The sequence below is a fragment of the Falco naumanni genome, chromosome 6 (assembly GCF_017639655.2).
Source record: "Falco naumanni isolate bFalNau1 chromosome 6, bFalNau1.pat, whole genome shotgun sequence".
NCBI classification, from domain to species: domain Eukaryota; kingdom Metazoa; phylum Chordata; class Aves; order Falconiformes; family Falconidae; genus Falco; species Falco naumanni.
In genome coordinates, this window is record NC_054059.1 from 66,275,418 (window position 1) to 66,293,821 (window position 18,404).

At 44.6% G+C, this 18,404-nt stretch overlaps 1 protein-coding gene across 2 annotated transcripts; it reads left to right on the forward strand.

Annotated features, from left to right (window-relative positions):
• Nucleotides 1-428: 428 nt before the first annotated feature.
• Nucleotides 429-11,162, forward strand: OSTM1 (osteoclastogenesis associated transmembrane protein 1). 2 transcript variants are annotated; one of them, XM_040598732.1, is made up of 7 exons: nucleotides 429-787; nucleotides 3,982-4,096; nucleotides 5,599-5,696; nucleotides 7,005-7,169; nucleotides 7,963-8,128; nucleotides 8,423-8,516; nucleotides 10,907-11,162. In XM_040598732.1, the coding sequence occupies exons 1-6, from the start codon at nucleotides 455-457 to the stop codon at nucleotides 8,476-8,478; spliced, it is 933 nt and encodes a 310-aa protein (XP_040454666.1). In that variant the 5' UTR covers nucleotides 429-454; the 3' UTR covers nucleotides 8,479-8,516; nucleotides 10,907-11,162. The 2 variants fall into 2 exon arrangements, with proteins under 2 accessions (XP_040454666.1, XP_040454665.1); XM_040598731.1 differs by having other exon boundaries at nucleotides 8,423-11,162.
• Nucleotides 11,163-18,404: the final 7,242 nt, after the last annotated feature.

Below are 18,404 nucleotides of genomic sequence, written 5' to 3' on the forward strand. Positions count from 1 at the left end.
TTGAGACAAAACATGGGAAACACTTTGCCTGCAGAAATACGCGGCTTGTTCCTCCCTCATCCACCCTGCCTCCGGTTTGAGGATTTTTTCCTAATAGTTGCTGTATTTTCAGTACATTTGAAATCACTTCCCACACGGCCGACACTTTCAAATCCCCTTTTCAGATTAAAAGAATGTTACCTGGCTGAAAAGCACGGCACAGAAACCGCGCTCCCGGTCCGGGCACCCCTCGGGCGGTCCGGGCACCCCTCGGGCGGTCCGGGCACCCCCCGGGCGGTCAGCCCCTGCCCACGCCGGGACCGGCAGACCCCACAGCCGCGCCCCGGAAAGACGCCCCGCCCCATCCCCGCCTCTCGCCCCGCCCCTCCCAACCGCAGCCAATGAGCGGCGGCGTCCGGCGGCGGAGGCGGGTCGTTTGCCGGCGCTGCGCTTCCGGTTCCTCGGCGCGGCCGCCATGGCGCCGCGGCCGTGCCAGCTGCTGCCTCTGCTGCTCGCCCTGGCTCTCGCCCTCGGCCCCGCCGCCGGGAAGGCGCGCCGGCTCCTGGCGCTGGAGGCGCTGGGTGAGGCCGAGGAGCTGGCGGAGGAGCTGTGGGGCGCGGGGCTGCCCGGCGACCTGCCCGAGCTGGAGCCCGAGTGCCGCCGCCTTCTCGCCGCCTTCGCGGAGGGCAGCGCGGCGCTGACGGGCTGCCTGGGCCGCCGCGCCCGCCCGGTGCGGCTCTGCCAGGCCTGCCACCGCCACTACCGCCGCCTCCTCGCACAGTACGGCAGCATCGCCCGCGCCGTCGGGGTGCGTCCGCGGGGCCGGCCGGGGGGCGAGCGGGCGAGGGGGGCTGCCCGGGGCGGGGACCAGCGTGCGGCCCTTCCCGCACCTCTGCCGGGTTGGCGGGCCCGGGCTGTTGCCTTGAGGCTTCCAGTCACGGCAGTGCGGTGCGGAGCGCGGCTGGGCCCCACGCACGTGGACGTGGGGTCCGGGGCTGCTTCGCCCTTGCCGGCGGCCCCCGCAGCCGGTGTCTGCCCGGCCCTGCGCCCCGGCCCTGCGCCGGGTGGGGGGCGCCGTGCGCTGGGCCGGGCCTGGGCGCGGCTGTCGGGGTGGCCTGCCCCGCCGAGGCAGTGAGCGGGGTACCCGTGTCTCGGGTAGGGCATCTCCAGCCCGCAGGGGTCCGTTCCCGCACCGGAAGCCCCACCGGGTGCGTGAGGCAGTTGAGGAGAGGCTGGGAGCGTGTGGGGAGCGCCGCTGTCAGCGATACCTTCTGCAGCCCGGCGTGGTGACATGGTCTGTGCAGCCAGCTCCTGGCGTGGTTAGGGGCAAGCAGCTCCACCTGCAGAAAAAAGCTTTGCTTCTCTGTGCGAGTGGAAAAACTTGAGCTGTTCTTGCTGATGTAGCAATGGCTCAAGCCGTGCGCTGGCTCACAGGTTGTGTAGCGCTAATCAGGAACGTTGCCAGAGCTTAGGTGCCTGTTGCTTCTTGGAAAATTGGTGGTCTCTGAAGCTGTGCCGAGTGATGCACATCATCTGTGGGGAACCATGCCACAGTGTTCTTGGCTCCAGAGCTGGTGGGAGTGTGTGGCAGCAAGCTAGAAGTCCTGAGCACTGGCTGGAGTCTGTGGACCCCACCAGTGGGAAACTTTGACTGAAGCTGGATCTTGTGTTTACATTCTCCAGACTCTTGATCAACTCTCACTCTCTCTCTCTCTTTTTTTTTTTTAATAGTGTTGGAGGTGATTCACAACTAGTTTTGCATGTTTTTGGCCAGTTTACCCATTTGTAAAAGTTGGTCTCTGGGATGATGCGAGGATGACAGTGCATCAGACCAAAGGACCTTTGTCCATTCAGTGGTGATGGCTAGAAGTGGGTGCCCTGGTAAGAGTACAAGCAAAGAGTGAGTTTATAACAATGTGGACTGTGCTTCCAATCTTGGGATTTCTGAATCTTTATTTAGAATTGCAATTGACAAGAAAAAAAATCTGTTGCTCTTTAAACCCAGGTAAACTTCTGGTGCCACAGTGTCCTGCTGCAAACTGTTTCACAGCTTAGTTACCTGTTGTGTGAAGAAGTATCACTTTCTGGTTTTGGTGTGTTGTCTGCCTGTTTCCCTTCACCACCCCAGTGCCTGTATTAGAAAAGGACGTGGATGTTCATTTGATAATTGTCCTTTCTAGGGCAAATATCTAGCCAGTGGTCTCTTGTTCTAGTTTGCAAACCTGTAATCTGTTTTATTTGTTTCTCATACGGAAGCTGTTTCATACCAGTGACTAGGTAGTGTGAAAGTGAGAAACTCAGTATGTAATTCTCTTGGATATTTTCAGCATGATGTCTTGGCTAGGATTAGGTTGCTAAATGTATCCCAGTACTTACAATATGTATGAAGTCATTGCAGCTGCTGTGCTTGTGTACTGGCAGCCTGGGAGGACTGGTCCACTATGTGATCTGGAAGACACATCTGTACTAAAGAGCATTTGCCTCTCCTTCTGTGTGTGGATTAACTAACCAAATAAATAAAGTAGGTGACCTCTTGCAACCTCAATCCATGATCACAAGTAATCAGATACCTGATGTTTTTATCTTTGCATTCCTACAATAATTACAGTGCAACATGAAAGAAGCAGCCAAGTTAAGTTTTGGGTATCTCTGAAATATGAAATTCTTGGCAATAGACTGATTAATAAATTAGGCAAACATTTAAGGAATGATATAGGTCGACTTGGTTCAGTTTTGAAGTGCTTTTTCCCACTCATAAGTCTGGCTAGAGAGGAAGTTTCACAGTTAGAGGCCTTAATGAAGCAACTAGAGAGTTTCCTGCATAAATAACTTTTTTGCATATCTGTTTGTAATTTAGCAGAAGTGAAAGTGGGTGAATGTAGGAGTTACCAGATGTGGCGATACTCAACTTCTGCCGTTGAGTCTCCAAGGGAAACTTCTTGTTTAAAAATAAACCTGTTTTAACAAAGAGAGATGGAAACTGGATCTCTTATAAAGCTCTGTAAGGAACATATTTCTTGTTAAAGAGATTATTTTCTCTTATGTCCCACGTCACTTATCAAAGAGGCTTTTGGCAGCTTTTACAATTTCAAGAGTGCTTAAGTCAATTTAGCAGCCAGAAACCAGGAGCTGGAGCACAGGAGTCAGCTGACTGAGGTCATGGTTTCATATCAGGGATTTGAGGGACAAAATAAAGCTTTGAAGGAGAAAAACATTGTTCTGAATTCCGATAGGGGTTCTTGCTGTTTATTTTGTAACCGCTTCTATAGTTACTCTTTTTTTTCTTTCTTTTTTTTTTATGAGCTTGGTTCAGAGAATACATTGTAAGAGTTGCGCCAGTGCCTGCTTTGAGGATGGGGTGTGTTGTACGGCTCGCTAAGACAGATGAGCTTGGTACCCGTGTCTGGGGAGGATGAGAGCCCGGCCTGGTCATAGGCTTGGGGGAGCAGCCATGGGTGCTGCTTCACAGAGGACTGCGTTCCTGATATTGCTGCATCAGGGGGAAGTTTGCTGCTGATGCAGTATATTGGTATGGTGTGTTTGGAGGTTGTTTTCTGTTGTTTGGGTTTGTTTTGTTTTGAGGCCAGTCTGTTGGTTCAGCTCCTTCAAATATTCCTTCAGTCTATCAAGAACAATCGTGTCTTCTCTCTGACTGCAAACGCCTTGAGCTGGCTTCTGGGGCAGTGGCCCAGAAATAGATGAATTTGAGCTACTTGGCAGAGGAAGCCCTATTTCTGTGCTTGCTGCTTCCCCCCCACCTTTCAGTTGCATATTTTTGATTGACTTCCATGCAGTCCTAGTAGATTTTCAAAGACTGTGAGTTGTGTTGCTCATAGTATGAATTGGAGGATCAAAAGAGTTTTCCTGTTCCATCAGTTCTGCTCTGTCTGTTCTAGAAATATTGATGTGATGCATTGTGATTGCTTAGCTGTGCTTGCCTAAAAAACTTTTCAAAATTTTCCCTTTGTATTTTTAACACTTGTTGTTTCCTTTTCCTTGCAGAATTCTTCTGAGAGCCACAATTGTGCCAAAAGCATCTTGACCTCAGACAGGCTGCAGATAGTTGTGACCCTTTCGGAGTTCTTTAATGAAACCTGGGATGCAGCCAACTGTGCAAGTATGTGACTTGTTCTGTAGTTTTCATGCCACTGTTATGATTTAGCCCTTAAAACCTGCCCAGATAGGAATTGTATGTATTTGTTTAAATACAGTGAGTAGATAACACAAAAATTGTTGGAGCTGCTCTAATGAAGGGCCCGAGCTTTTTATTTTGTAAGGGATACTGTCAAAATCTGAGGGCACTAGTCTGTCAGAAAACTTAGCTGTTATATAATTATTCTTTTAGACTATTCTTGCAAAAGCTAGTCTTGCTAGTTTGTGATCTACAGACCTTGCTGGAGATTCTCCTTAGCTTCAGTGTGGTTTCTTCTGTTTTTCTCAGTTTTCCCATTTTTTAAGAGACTTATATAAAAAAATTTTTCCTTGTTTGTTAGTAAAGTCAGTAACTCTGGGATGGCTGCACATTGAACAGTATCTGCCTCCACAGCCATGCTTTTGATTTCATTTTATGCATGGCGGGTGTCCGGGTCTATCCCTGTATCTCACTGTCCCCATGCTGATGATACTGTGCCATGCCTACAGCTAAACTATGGCTTTTTGTCATTCCCTTGGTGTGGGGAGTGGGACCCTACACTAACAGGTACACTAGAAAACAGTGGGAGTAGCGCTGTGGAGTTGAGTGTAAAGTGTTAAAGTTTACTGCAGTGTCCCTTGAGAGCCCAGAAGTGTTTGCTTTCATTCCTGCATCTGGGCTGTGTGAGGGCTGTGAAGGGCGGTACAGGAGCAGCTCTGTGGTCTGTGCTGTCCTGCCATGCTTAGCCTCTGACCTGTGTGCTGCCTGCCCGGTGTCCAGCTGAATGCTCGCCCTCATTACTGATGGCACTTCCTCCTTTCAGGAGAATTTTCTAGGATATTGGCTTGCTCACACGGTGCTGTCACTGAATGTCTAAATTCCCAAACCACTGTTGTTTTCAAGGCTCTGTGTGATTAGAGCACCTAAAGCGGGGTGAGATGGATGGAAGCAGTAACATGGTAGGGTTGAGCCTTTTACTAGGAGGAAAGCCCCAGAGCTCCCCTCAAAGCTGATGAAATGGTCAGCTCTTTTCTTAGACATTAATAACCTACGCTCTGATTTCTGCTATTGTGTTCACGGTCTGTCTCTACTGGATGCTCTGTTTCATCTCTACTGCTGGTGCTTCTGTTTTCACAAAATGGCTGTTACTTTTGCTGGGCAAAGCCAGATTGGTGGGCTAGAAAATTAATGTCTTGTTTTATCTTTAAGTCCAAAGATAATTCAGACCCCCTCTTCAGAAAGCTCTTGATGATAGTCTTCATCTTTCACTTAATCAAGGCCAATTAATTCTGAAATATGTTCTCGATGAAGAGTTAGGTCAGCAGGTCTGAGACATCAGCGGCAGGCAGATAAGGAAACCGCAGTGTTGACTAGACCTGTCTTTTATAGTCGAGAGCTCTTTTTGCAGGAGTGGAGTATCTGAGGCTTATCAGCTATGGAAATGTTAGAAATTAGAATATCCTGATGTTTTTCTTTCTCTTTGACAGATTGTTTAAAGAACGACAGTGAGGGATTATCAGATTCTACTGTAGAATTCCTGGATTTATTCAATAAATCTCTGACATGTTTTGAACATAACCTTCAGGTATTTATGCTGTGTATTTAAAAGAAGCACTAAATCCTCTAATGGCTAGCAAAATCTTATTTATGCTGAATAAACTGAAGTTATAGATTAGGCAAATAAACTGCTGGTGAGTTTCTGAATTTTAGGCAGAGAAAGCAATGATCTGTAAAATGCAGATGTTTACAGATTGAGAACCTAACAATTGTAACTGATAGTCACCTTGACTTCCTTTTGTATGTAATTGCAGTGCTACTTCACATCAGAATTTCTGAATTCACAATAGTTGATAATTATATAGTAAGGAATGGCATGTCTGCATGCTGTAAGTCTCTTTTTCTATTTCTTTGTAGAATTATCTTCTGACTTAACAATTCAATCTTTAAATAACCTTTTGATAATATAGTCTAGTTCAGAAAGACCAGCTATCTTAAACCATTGTAACAATTATTTTGACTAGTAAAATTATGGGTAGTTAAAGTTTGTCCATATTGCAAAGGCAATATAACTTAGTGAAATACATGTGGTAATTGTCCTAAAAAAAAAATACCTTAAATAGCCGAAGAAACTGAAATGGAACATTGCAGTCAGAAACTGGCCAAATTTCAGGATTGTTCAATAGTAAAAACTGTAAATGGTGGCTGTGGGACAATCTCTTGAGAAAACTGCTTTTTTTATTATTAATGATCTTTAGGAAATGTGCCTTTATAGGCCTTGGTCAGGAGCAGTGTGAACTGGCCCGTGGATCACTTAAAGTGTCTGAACTAGTACTTAATCCAGTGGTCGGTGGGTACCTGGTACAACCATTGCTGGACTGCAATACCTATAGAGATTGTAGGATTGTGGTATTGTTTTCAGGTGTGTCCTGTTGCGTTCAGGTGTGGTGAAGGCCACAAATGGAAAGGATTTCTGACTATGGCACAGTCTGTATCCATCAATATAGTTCAGCAGTAGCAACCTAACAGTTGTTAGGTATGGACAAACAAAACCCAAACAAAATACTATTAAGGAAACTGATATCTCTGGCTTCAGAATAACATCGGATTACTAGTAATTCTTCCCACCCCCACCCTCTTTCCTGGGAACTGGTACTTGAAAAATAGGTGTTTAAATAAAACTGCTAGTTCAAAGAACAGTTTGAGATGCAGAACCTGCAGGAAAAGGATTCTTTCCCTAGTCATGAGTATGAGTTGTCTGTCTGGGCCTTTACTCAGTATAGGATGCTAGAAATCTGGATTTTGGTTCAAACTTGGCTCTATTTTTTTAAGGTGTGGTTTTTTTTTTTTTTATGATGCCATAAAACAACATTCATACAGAGCTTTATAACCCTAGGGACAAACAATCTATCTGTCACCAAACAACTACACAGAAGTATGTAAAAACTGCAATGAAACCTACAAAATGTTGAATGACCTGTATAACAACTTGCAAAGGATGAACAGGCAAGGTGGTGAGTCTGGGCACTCCGCACACTTGTGTATCGATGTGGAAGATGCTGTAAGTATTTATTAACATTCAACAGGGAGTCCTTGTCATGGAGGTCTTTACTAATCTGAGCCACTTGTGCTTGTCTTGTGAGGGATTGCCTTTTCCCTTTCAGTGGGGGACAGTGTGGGCAGCAGTGCCTTTGGTAAGCTGATGTCCCATGGAGGGGAGGTTACCTTGGTGGGGCTGTCTTGCTAGGTCCTGTCCTCAGTCAGTGCAGCAGCACCGTGGCTGAAGCTCCTGATCACCCAAGTGCATTCCAGTTTGAGTAGCTGCACTTCCATTTCTTGTTCCTGCGAAGGGGATGGATTTAAAAATAATCTCTTAATCTTCTGGCTTTTAATGTGAAGCTTTACTGCTATTGTTCTAGCCAGTGTGATAATTGATTCCTTCTGTTTATAGGGGTCCTCAGCGCTAGTGACATGTGTTTGGAAAAAGCTTTGCTGTATTGTGGGGTTTTGAGTGGTTGGGCAAAAGGAGTGCAGTCGAAAGTGTGGGATTAGCCCTGTCCCCACAGGCTGTCAGTGAGTTCTCTGGGAAATGGGCATGTGGCAATGTCTACAGTGTATCTGAGCACAGTCTGGTTTTGACGCTTGTAAAAGTTTTGGTGTGGACATCTTGGCTCCATTAAAATTGTCTGTCTCTACATTTCTAGGGGTTTGCTTGCTTTTGGGGGGAGATCTGTTAAAGTATTGTTTTCTGAGGTCATTATATGAACACTTGAATGTCTTGAGGCCTGAGTGTTTGCTGTGCTGCACAGCAAAAATACATGTGCTTGCTTTCATGGCCTATGTTTTTCTTTTAGATGAACATCACACGTAAGCTTTGGAGCAGGACTTTCAACTGTTCCGTTCCCTGCAGTGATACGGTCCCAGTGATTGCAGTTTCATCCTTTATTCTCTTCCTACCTATTGTTTTTTACCTTAGTAGCTTCCTTCACTCAAAGCAGAAGAAACGGATTCTCATTTTGCGTAAGTGGTGGTGCTGGCTGTTGGAGTTGGGTGGTGCCAGGGACTTGCTTTGGCTCTTGTGGGAGAGGGGGCCCAGCCAGATCTGTCTGCAGCTGTGCTGACAGCGCTAATAGCAACTAATAGTCTGCTGCTGTCCCCTGAAGGAGGGTAGTAAAGAGCTTCAGCCGTATCTTTTCATTGAAGTTTCTGGACGTGAACAGAAAGCTGTTTGCAAGTCTGTGTCGGATAAATAGAGGGAGTAGAGTTTTGTGGAATTCTTTGTGTTTAATTTTCATATAATTTTTCCTTTTCCAGCCAAGCGCATCCAGTCAAATGCCAGTCTTGTGAACATCCAAGAAAAATACAGCTGAGCTGCAAAACAAAACCTGAGAACTGCTGCTGGTATACAGTGGGTACAATTGTGTTGGAATGAGGCCGGGACAAAAGAGGAGTTAATTATGGTTTAGTGTAATGATACAGAGCAACACAAGTTAAACAAAATGCTGTCTGACTTCTAAGCGAGATTATTAACAAACATGACAAGGCAGGGCTGTTGGACACTGTATGGACTCTGGTTTTGAAAAATCTGTGGGTTTTTTCACTCTCAGGCTGAAGCTGGTGTTTTTCTGGTTCTAAGCTTTTGTACTTCTCATCAATAGCATAGCTATACTTTCCTTGCATGGTATTTTTCCATAATTACTGTATTTGTTTCACAGAAACCTGAAATTCTGGATCTTTTTGAGGTGATTTTCGTAGACAAAACTTGAAATAATATTTGATGTTCCTGCTTGAAACACTGTGTTTAATTCCACATAATATTCAGTCTCTTGCCATACTTGGGGTGAACAGGAAACATTTAAAAAAGAAAAAGTTCCCATATTTCCTATACCACTCTAAAGTCATGTTGCTGGTATCTATTAAAAAAAAGACATGAAAGCTGTGGTAGTATATAATGCCCAAATATAAAGAGAAAGTGGTAATATATAATGTCCAAAGCCAGCAACAAAAGCAACAGAACTGCCTGTGCTAGACTTGAATAGTAATTATTGATGACTACAGTATTGGGTTATCTCTGAAATATATGGCGTATTTAGTCCTTTGCACACTTTAACCACTAAAATAATTGCTTTTCAAATGTTACATTTTCAGAGGCTTATTTTAGATGTCTGCTTAGTTAACTGAATGCTTCATTGTTGTGTTATATTCTTTCCTTTTTAATTATAAAGGGTTTTTTTTTGTTTGGGTTTTTTTGGTTGCTCTTTTTGTAGAGAAGTGAGGTGAAGTCAATTCACTGGAGATGCTGAATTTCCTGGTCTAGAGCTTACTGTGGCTTAACACAGAAGTGTTTACAGGAACTTTGTAGGGAAAAAGTTACCATTTCTAGATAATGTGTTTTAGTGGTAAATGAACCAGAGGGTTCTCTGACTTAAAAACTGTCTTGAAGGACAATGAAGATACTGTGTTGGGAATTGATGGCTTTCAAGAAATAGTTTACAAAAATTAGGCCTGTGAAATAGATGAATGTAAACAAATTCAAGCTTGCAGGATTCCAGAGCTGATGGAGAAATTATTGCGATAATGTGGGGGTGGACAGTGCTAGTGATAGGCTGTGGGCACAATTCAACAGCTGCAGCAATACTGATGGTTTAGATTTGGGAGGGTGGTAGGGTTGGAATGATTTGTAGCTGTACTTGAGGTTAATGTATGCCAGAGTCTTTGCTCCCATTTTTAAACGTGTTTTCTAACCCTGAGATAAAAATGAGTGGCCGTTACAGCTAAAAAATTAATTTTCTCTTGGAATCTGTGTGTCTCATGTCTGTCAAAACCCCATGAAATAGTCTTATGTATTTGACTTGCTTTGGAGCCTAGAATGTTAATTTTTTTCCTTTGCACTAAGGCTCAAATAAATATTTTAACAGTGTAACAAAAAGTCCTAAAGCTCTTCAAGTCATCTGTTTTCTTGGTTTTCTTGTTACTGTGTTTTTGTGAGTTAGGACATACTACTGGTTATAAAGCAAGTGGACAGTATGTTTAATACCAAGTAAAATACTGTGTTAGCAATTGGTCCCACCCAAGTGGTTGCCTTTTTATACTTTATCAGTAAGTGTTTATCTCCCTCTGTAAACATGTCCACAGTCACATTTGTTCTAGGTAGTTTACAACAATGCCATAAAACTCTGTTTCTCTTGCTTATTACATAAATTTACCTTCTTGCGGCTGGGAGAGGCATGCTGCCTTTAAAAAGAAAAAAAAAGATTACTTTTTATATCTATTATTCTTAAACTTCAACTTTCTGGGACTTATTCAGCTGCCCACTGTAATAGCATTACATTGATTTGGGACATCATATGATTGAGAGCTGTTCAAAGGAATCTTTCATTCGTGCAGATAAAGCCAGTTTGTATGTGCAGCATTTCAGAATGACAGCTTTTATACTGTAAGCAGTGGCTTTTTGAGCACATTCATGTTAAGTAGGTCTGAAAGTCATTACTTTTGGATATGGTGGTTAAGCACTTTAAAAAAAATAAAAATAAAAAATCAGCTTTTCTTATTTTCCTGGCTGCTAAGCCAAACGGAAATGCTCATGTGACTTTTGGTGGTTTTTTTTTAATGTTAAAGCAGCAGTCAAGTTTACATTTGAGATTTTTAATATTATATCTACTATTTTCTCATTTTTCTTTGTGTCCTGCCCCCCCTGCCCCAACTTTGTACTACTAACTTTCTTTACACAGTGTTATATTTTTGGTAGGATATTTCGTATATAAATTGATTGAATTCTCTTTATACTCTATTTCCTAGAGAAATGTGGAAGCACAGAGACTGTGTTGAAGGAGAACTAGAATTCTTTTTGCTGCTAGTCTTTCATCTTGGTTTATTTTTTGCCTTTTTGGTATTATATGTACTAAATAGGATGAACTTTGAAATACTAGTTGTTTGTACCTTTTTTTGTGCAAATAAAGATTTCTTACTGCAGGGTAGCACTTTGATTTGTATTTATAATTACCCTCTAAATACAGAAAGTCAGCTCTAATAAAGATTGTCAATAAACAATGAACAGTGTCGTTGCTTAATTGCTTCATTTATAGTAGTTTAACACTTCTGCTGTTCTGGGTTTCTGTTCAGAAGCACCTGCTTATTATTCCCCATTATGCTATTTGCAGGAAAACAGCATCAGAAAGTTGTTTTTCAAAGCAGTGCTGCACTGAATTACAGAACAAACAAACTGCAACTGCTAGGAAAGGGTGGAGTTTCAGCTCAGTCAAAGCCTGCTGAAGTATATGGAAAGGCTCCTGTTACTTGCAATGGAGTTTCTTGGGTGGGTGTGTGTGAGTAAGGCTAGTGGGGATAGCTTGCTGTATTTTGGGGGAAGCTTTTGGTTGCTTGCACTGGCTACTCTTTCAGCTTCAGCAGGCACAGTGTTGGATTGCTGTTGACTTGGAAGATTTCTTTAAAAATGGTCGCACAGTGCCTCACCATGGAGAGAGCCTGGTGCCTTACCTGAGGGTAGCAGCCTCCTGTGCTAGTGGCAGGATGTGGATGTCTCGAAGGCAAATGTAAATCTCAGTGCATCGTTTGCAAGGGACTTCCAGGAAGGCTGGGAAAGTTGCGATGCCAGTGTATGAGGTGTGGCTTCAGCTGGAGAACTAGGAACAGTTCTGGTTACCTGTATGCTTGGGAGAGGGACTTGAAAGGGAGTAAGCACAGGAGAAGGCAGAAGAGGGGGATTTACTCAATGAGTGGAGCAGAGGCTCAGACGGTAATTGAGGGTAGAAATGGGGGTCTGTAAGCACACTCGGAACAAAGTCTTTTGGAGGGAGAGGCTGCTAAATTTCACAGGTGGTTGAAAGGTCCTGAGAAAAGAGGGTAGAAATGGGGTCTTGCTTGCAGCTGAGCTGGAAGAGGGAGGCTCTGGCTCCTTGGTGAAGGTGAGGTTGCGGGGTGGTAGCAGGGAAGTGGAACAACTGAGCCCAGGTCCCCTGCTGGTCTGTGGTAGGACACACGGGTGGGCTGCCTCTGTGCAGGTGGGCGATGGCAGCCAGTAATGGGATGGCAACAGGGACTTGCTTCCAGTTTACTGAAAAGCAACCACTTTCTTCTGGGAGGGTGCCTGGATTGTGTGGTGCTGTTGAAGTAATCCTCGTTCAAAGGCTCTTCACAAAGGTCCTGTTCTGCTTCAGTGAGGACTCCTGCTTAGCACTAAACGGGCGACTTTCCCCCCCCCAGCCCCATTTCCTGCTGAATCCCTGCTTTGTTGTGTGGGTGCGTGGGCTGGGAGGTTGCTTATTGCAGATGTCATTGGTGTTTTACAGGGGATCTCCATTCTGCATGGACAAATTGCTGAGGGGAGGCCATTCGGCACTGGGGAGTGCTTTGCTCTTTCACCTGAGCATTAACTGTGTTTATTCCCCTCCTGTCAGTCCAACTTTGAGACCCCTGGAGGTCACCTAGTCCCTGCTCAAGCAGAGCCATCTCCGAAGTTGGATCAGGCTGCTCCTACTAGTTTCTCTTGAGCTGTAGCCAGGATAGCGCCAGGGAACTGGCACTGTGGGGAAGGAGTATGGGAATACTCTATAGCACAGCTTTGAAGGGAGCCTGCTGCTTGAAGTGTGAGCTCATTTATGCTTTTTTGCTTCGGTTCATCTTCCTTGTAAATCTGACCGGGCAGAATAGGGCTGATTGGGTGATGGGACAGCAGGGACACCGTTGCAATGTTTTGCAGCATCAGAGACACAAAGTTGCGTCAAGTAAACTGCTAATTATTTTTTAAAAATAAGTTAATGAGTTGTGGTGGAAATAAGTTAAATAGTTAAATGAACTACTGTCATCTGAGGTAAAAGTGTTGGAAAGCTTTTTCAAATATTTAATAAGAGAGAGATACTTGCTAGTAGCTTGGTCGAAGTTTTAACTTTTAATACTGAAAATTCCGCCCTGGTGCCAGCATGGTAAGTATCATGGATTGCTGCAATTAAACCAGTGCTTTAAGTTATTCATAATACTCTTTCTGGGCAGCATTCCCACCAGCTTAATCTGTGCTATACAAGTGTTTATTAGAACTGACTGTTGAAAAACGCCAAGCTAAATCGGACACACACACACAAAAATAATCAATATGATGCCCTAAACTGGTTTAATATGTCTTTCCTCTTCAATAATCCCACACATTACTGATTTATTTGCTGTAATGAACATGCCATTCAACCAAAACAACATTAGCTGCTTAAACCGCAGCATTAAGCACAGAGCAACTTTAATGCTGCTTTATGTTTCATTGTAATGCTCAGCACTTACAGTCATGTCTCTTTCTCTCCTCTGCAATAAAGAGTTTGTGAGGATCACAGAGGGATTCTGAGTGGTGTTTTGTTAAAACGTTCGAAGCAGTAAATTTGAGCCAAAGTTGCAATGTGGCACATCCATCATCCAAACCTCAGTGGAACCAAATTGGTGAGCAGGATTAATGCATGAATTTATATTCCCTGCAGGATTTTTCCGGGGTTAACTATGAAGTAAATGGCTTATGTCAAACTGATCTAGGTTAAGACAGAGAGAACAGCCACTGGCAATTGGAATATTCTTTTGGACTTCATTCAAAAATTTTTTTTTCAAGCATTTGAAACAGTAGCGATTTACTGTGCTGCAGAAAAAAACAGACTGCAAGGAGCAGACTTTGCAGGGAAGAGTCCTAAGAGTTGTGGTAATAACTGAAGGTTTTCAAAGGAGTCTGTAGAAGGGGACAGGGAAGTATGAGTAGTACAGGTACTTTATAACTCTCTGGTATTATATAATAGAAATCTGTTCCTTTGTATAATACTGGCCAGGTCTGAAAAGTTTAGGCTCTCCAGTTTCCAGATAAAACACTTCCTACTACAGGGGCAAGCCTCAACTGGGAGCCCGTAAAGTCAGAGGATTTTGGTTACTGTTTTGTTCTTTCCCTCTGTAATGAAAAGACTGCTTTAGATAATTACCTTCCCTTCTTGCTGATTAAGAAGCAAGTTGTATTGTATTTCTTATGGCATCCATGTATTCTCCATATTTCTAAAAATGGCATTACATTTTCTGTTTGCAGTACCATGTTTTCTTTCTTTTTCTTTGGAAGACTATGATGAGTTGCCAATATATATTTCAGCAGTTTTTTAAGGTCTTGGTGTCAAACCTAGAATATTAAAACCAGGAAGATGAGTTTCAAAGTATTGCAGAAGTGTGCTGAGTTCAGAGCAATTACTCAAACAGGTAGAAATTACAAAATATGTCAGAAGTAGTTTGTTTGTACTGTGCTGGAGTAGGTTTTCAAATGAGGATGTGGTTCTGACTCTGGAAAGTGCATGTTTCTACTGGTGAATGCTGCTTTTCTCCAGGTGTTCAGAACAGAATTGGAAGTGATCTGGCAAAGGGAGAGTTGAGGACTGAAGGCAACTGTTTCTGGAGAAGGAAATGCAGTGTGGAAGTCTGTTAGGAGGAGCAGCCTTACTTTGCATTGCTCCCTTAAATTTACAAAAACAAACAAACAAAAAAAAAAGCAGCCTGGAGATGCCTTCAGAACGTCTGCCTGAAGGGTGAGCACTGGGATGCAGAGTGCACCGTTGAGTGTTGGCAAAGATACTAGTTGATCACGGATAATGACACTTTGTGGAAAAACAGACTATCGAGGTGAATGGGATGGAGTGCCATGAAAGGTACATGCATGCTTTGAGGGGAAAATAATGTCCTTAACAGCTGGTTCGAAGTTGGTTAGGGGATGAATAGTCACGTCATTTCTATGAAACATGCACGTGGTGTGTTTTTTCTCAGTTATCAGGAGCCCGCTCAGCACCGTTCACTGTTGTTGCCCCAGCTGCAGAGGTCTAAGTGATGCTTCTATCTAGCCCCTGGGCTCTGATCGCTCTGCATTACAGCAGGCCGGTCCCTAGTGCATAATATGCTTTGCTGTCTGTTACACAGATAAGCAGCATATAAAGAGCTGCCTTTATTGCAGCCACTCATATGAGTTACTTAGGTCCACTCACAAGCTCCCACACTCATATTTTATTTAAAGACCAAGTGATTTATGCCATCTACTGAATCAGGGCAATGGAAGCACTTGGACTGACCTGTTTGATGCCCAAGCAAGCACTGGAAGAAGGGACAGTGAGAAGGAAGGAATGAGCAAGCAACAGCAAAACCGAGCAAGAGAAAGCAGGATTGCGTAGTCCTGGGAAAGCCTCTGCCCTGCCTTGGCTTGTGTAACGGGGACTTATACAACACGTAACCCAATCTGACCCTGACCCTGCCAGTGCTCAGGGACTATATTTTTACTAAGATTAAGCTTTTCTTTTTCCTGGAACAATTTCCTTGGCTTTTAGCTTGCCTGTTGGCTGGCATGGCCAAGGCAACCTCGCTTGTTTATTTCTATGATGTTTAGCTGTCTGTACTCTGTGAAACGTGTGCACCCTGCTTCCTCCGTGGAGTCCCACAGCAGCATCTCACCAGGGAGGGCCACTGCCAGGAGGCTCACCATGCACCAGAAAAGGTGTTTGTTCTCTGCTGGCAACAGCACTGTTGGGTAAATAAAGAAAAATATGGTAAATATAACAACACCCTTCAGCTGAGCAAAGCAACTGTAAGCTCCTGAATAAAATTAATCTCACTGCTTGAAAAGCAGGACCTGCCAGAGTTTAGTTTCTCCAGGAGGCATAAGGCTTTCTGCCTTTTAGGTTTTTATTCACAGTAATGTGAGGGACTGGGGCCTCTGGCTTCAGCCTGCCACCACCAGCAGTGCTGCGGCATCTTTGTCTGCTGGGTGGCTGCTGGGGTCCGACACACTGACGGGCCGTGCCAAAGCCCAGCAGCCTGGTTTTACGCTTGCAGCTTTAAAGCATCTTTCCCTGTGGTAGCTGTCCCCACATTTGTTGCACCCATGATGCAACAGCTAGGACTTCTGAGGGGAAAAATGGTAACTTTTCCTCATTTAGTGACTTTAGGGAGTCTAAATCCAGCCTTAAGAAGTATGGTGAAACTCAGTGGCCCACAGTACAATGTAGCATCCCAATAGCCAAGCCACTTTGAAAGCAGGACTTGGGCTCCTGTAAGACTTACTGTTTCTGAACAATATTCCTTCTTTTTCAGCTGTAAGGTATTTTTGAAAATATTTGGTCAAGTTCAGCATTCAAATGGTCTTTAGTTCATGCTTGTCAACTTTGATAGTCTCCTGTTTTTTCACTAGTGAGGCTTTGACCTTGCTTTATTCAAGGCATTATTATCCTCAGCTTCTCTGACTGTTTCTTCTGGGTTTAAAATCTACAGTCAACACCTTTCAGGTGTTCTCCTGTTTTCCCAGGCCTTGGTGTCACCTCTCCCAGCTCTAAAGTCCACGGTGTTTGCTGGTTCTTCTGGCTCTGTGCTACTGCAACACGATGGAGTAATATTTGGCATCTCAGAAGTGGTTTCTCTACCCTGTGGTTGCTGCTCTGTCTTTAATATTTGTGGTCCTGATTTAGGCAGGGTGGGCGCAGCTTCCTGCGGTTTCACCAGATGGGAGCTGGGTTCTTGTGATAATGCAAATGGCTATGGCAGCTTTCCTTGAGGACGCATTATTCAGTTGTGAGGCACAGCAAAGATTCATGATCACTAGGGTCAGAAAGCAAAGAGAAGTCCATAGTCTAGAGGGCAAGAGACACTATTGGAGGTGAAAGCAAGTTTACATAGGCTGTCTCCCAAAGTGCTGGGCAAAGACGATCTTGTAGCAGAATAATTTTAATACTTGATGTTTTGCATCACAAGCAGACAATGGCTTGTTACTAGGAGGCGATGTTTATCTCTCTCTGGTACCCAAATACTTAAAAAAGAGCTTTATACCCGAACACAGATTTTCTTCCCAGTAATATATTCAATAGTAATTCCAAGCTCACAAGTGACCAGATGCTACAAATCCTTGTACTTTGCAGGGGGCTGCAGGGTACTGGAGCCCTTAGTGAGCAGAGGCTGTTCCTGCACACCCATGGGCACCGGGCTGAAAGGAAAGCTGCCCGTGAAGCAAGTAAGCAAATGTCAATGTGGCTCTTCCCAAGCAGAGAGCAGGGAGGCTGCTCTCTCCTGCCTGGTGTTGGTTTAGAGGTGGAAACGGTACTGACACGTTTCATTTTGTCGGGCGAAGCACCTGGCCTCCCTTTGCAGTTCACTCGGCCATAAGCTCCTTCCCCTGTATGGCTGCTGTCAGGGACGCGCAGCCGCGCTGCTGTTGGGGCTGCTGGCAATGCTCTTGCTGTCTGCCTCAGAGGAGGGTCACCAGATGTTCAGCATGGGTTGTGCAGAGGTTCTGCTATGTAAGGAGACATTCAGGGCACTTATGATAACAGTAGTTGTTGGCTTTACAACTCTGAGTAGAGGCTTAGAGAGCCCTGAGAAGCAGTGCCATCAGCGTGCACACTCTGCATCCCCAAAGAGCCGTGTGGCAAAGGCTGCTTTGACTCAGTGCCCCAAGAGTGCCAGAGTCTTGCTGGGGAGCGTGCAGCTGCCTCACACAACAGCTGGATAGTGAGGAACTGCTCAAAAAATGGGGCTGGCGAAGGGACTTCCTATACCCGGTTCCTTTATAACAGCTCCTCTCTCACATTCCTTAGCAGATTGTGTACGAAAGCTGACCCCCAGTGACTGGTAACGGGGCAGATTTCTGCTTCTTATGCATAGATATGTCCACTTCAGTTCAAGCAAAAGCAACCCCCATAATAAGAGATAAGAAGTAAACAAAATGTTCTTTGCTTTCAGCTGGTGATGCAGAGGGACTACAGCTCTGGGACGGGGACAGGCTTTTTTCTTGGACTCGAGGTTTGTCCCCAGATGGGGTGACTGCCCCACAGCACACACCTCGCTCTACAGCAGCCAGCGGTCTTGCATATAGGTAGGTAACCTCAAGACAGCATGTACAGATGGTCTCTGTCTGGCTCTGCCTGATCTCTCACCTTCTCAAGGTTTTTGATGCTGCCATGTCTAGAAGTCTGTAACCAAAATGGCCACTGCCAGGGACCGGGAGTCATGGCTGTTCTGTGTGAGGATGCCAGGACGCGACCCACATGCTCTGCATTTGAACTATGCTGAAGCAGCTGTAAGATCGTGAAGGCACTTAAGCTGGGCAAAACAATGTTTTTGTTCTCTGCTTTGGTTTGTATTTATGAGCATTTCAATTCAAAATCTGCACCTTTTTTTCCTGCAAATTTATGTTGACCCAGCTCTGAGTGCTGAGTAAAGTAACAGCACCGTCCTTTACATGATTGGGGCAGAAGTTAATCTCCAAGTTATCTTAATAGTCTGACACTAGTAAACTCTC

Excerpts from the sequence above, each read along its gene's own strand:
- OSTM1 (XM_040598731.1), top strand. The coding sequence starts at position 455 with ATGGCGCCGCGGCCGTGCCAGCTGCTGCCTCTGCTGCTCGCCCTGGCT. Across the intron at positions 5,697-7,004 it reads GTTTTGAACATAACCTTCAG|GGACAAACAATCTATCTGTC; the intron begins GTATTTATGCTG and ends TTATAACCCTAG. Across the intron at positions 7,170-7,962 it reads GTATCGATGTGGAAGATGCT|ATGAACATCACACGTAAGCT; the intron begins GTAAGTATTTAT and ends TTTTTCTTTTAG.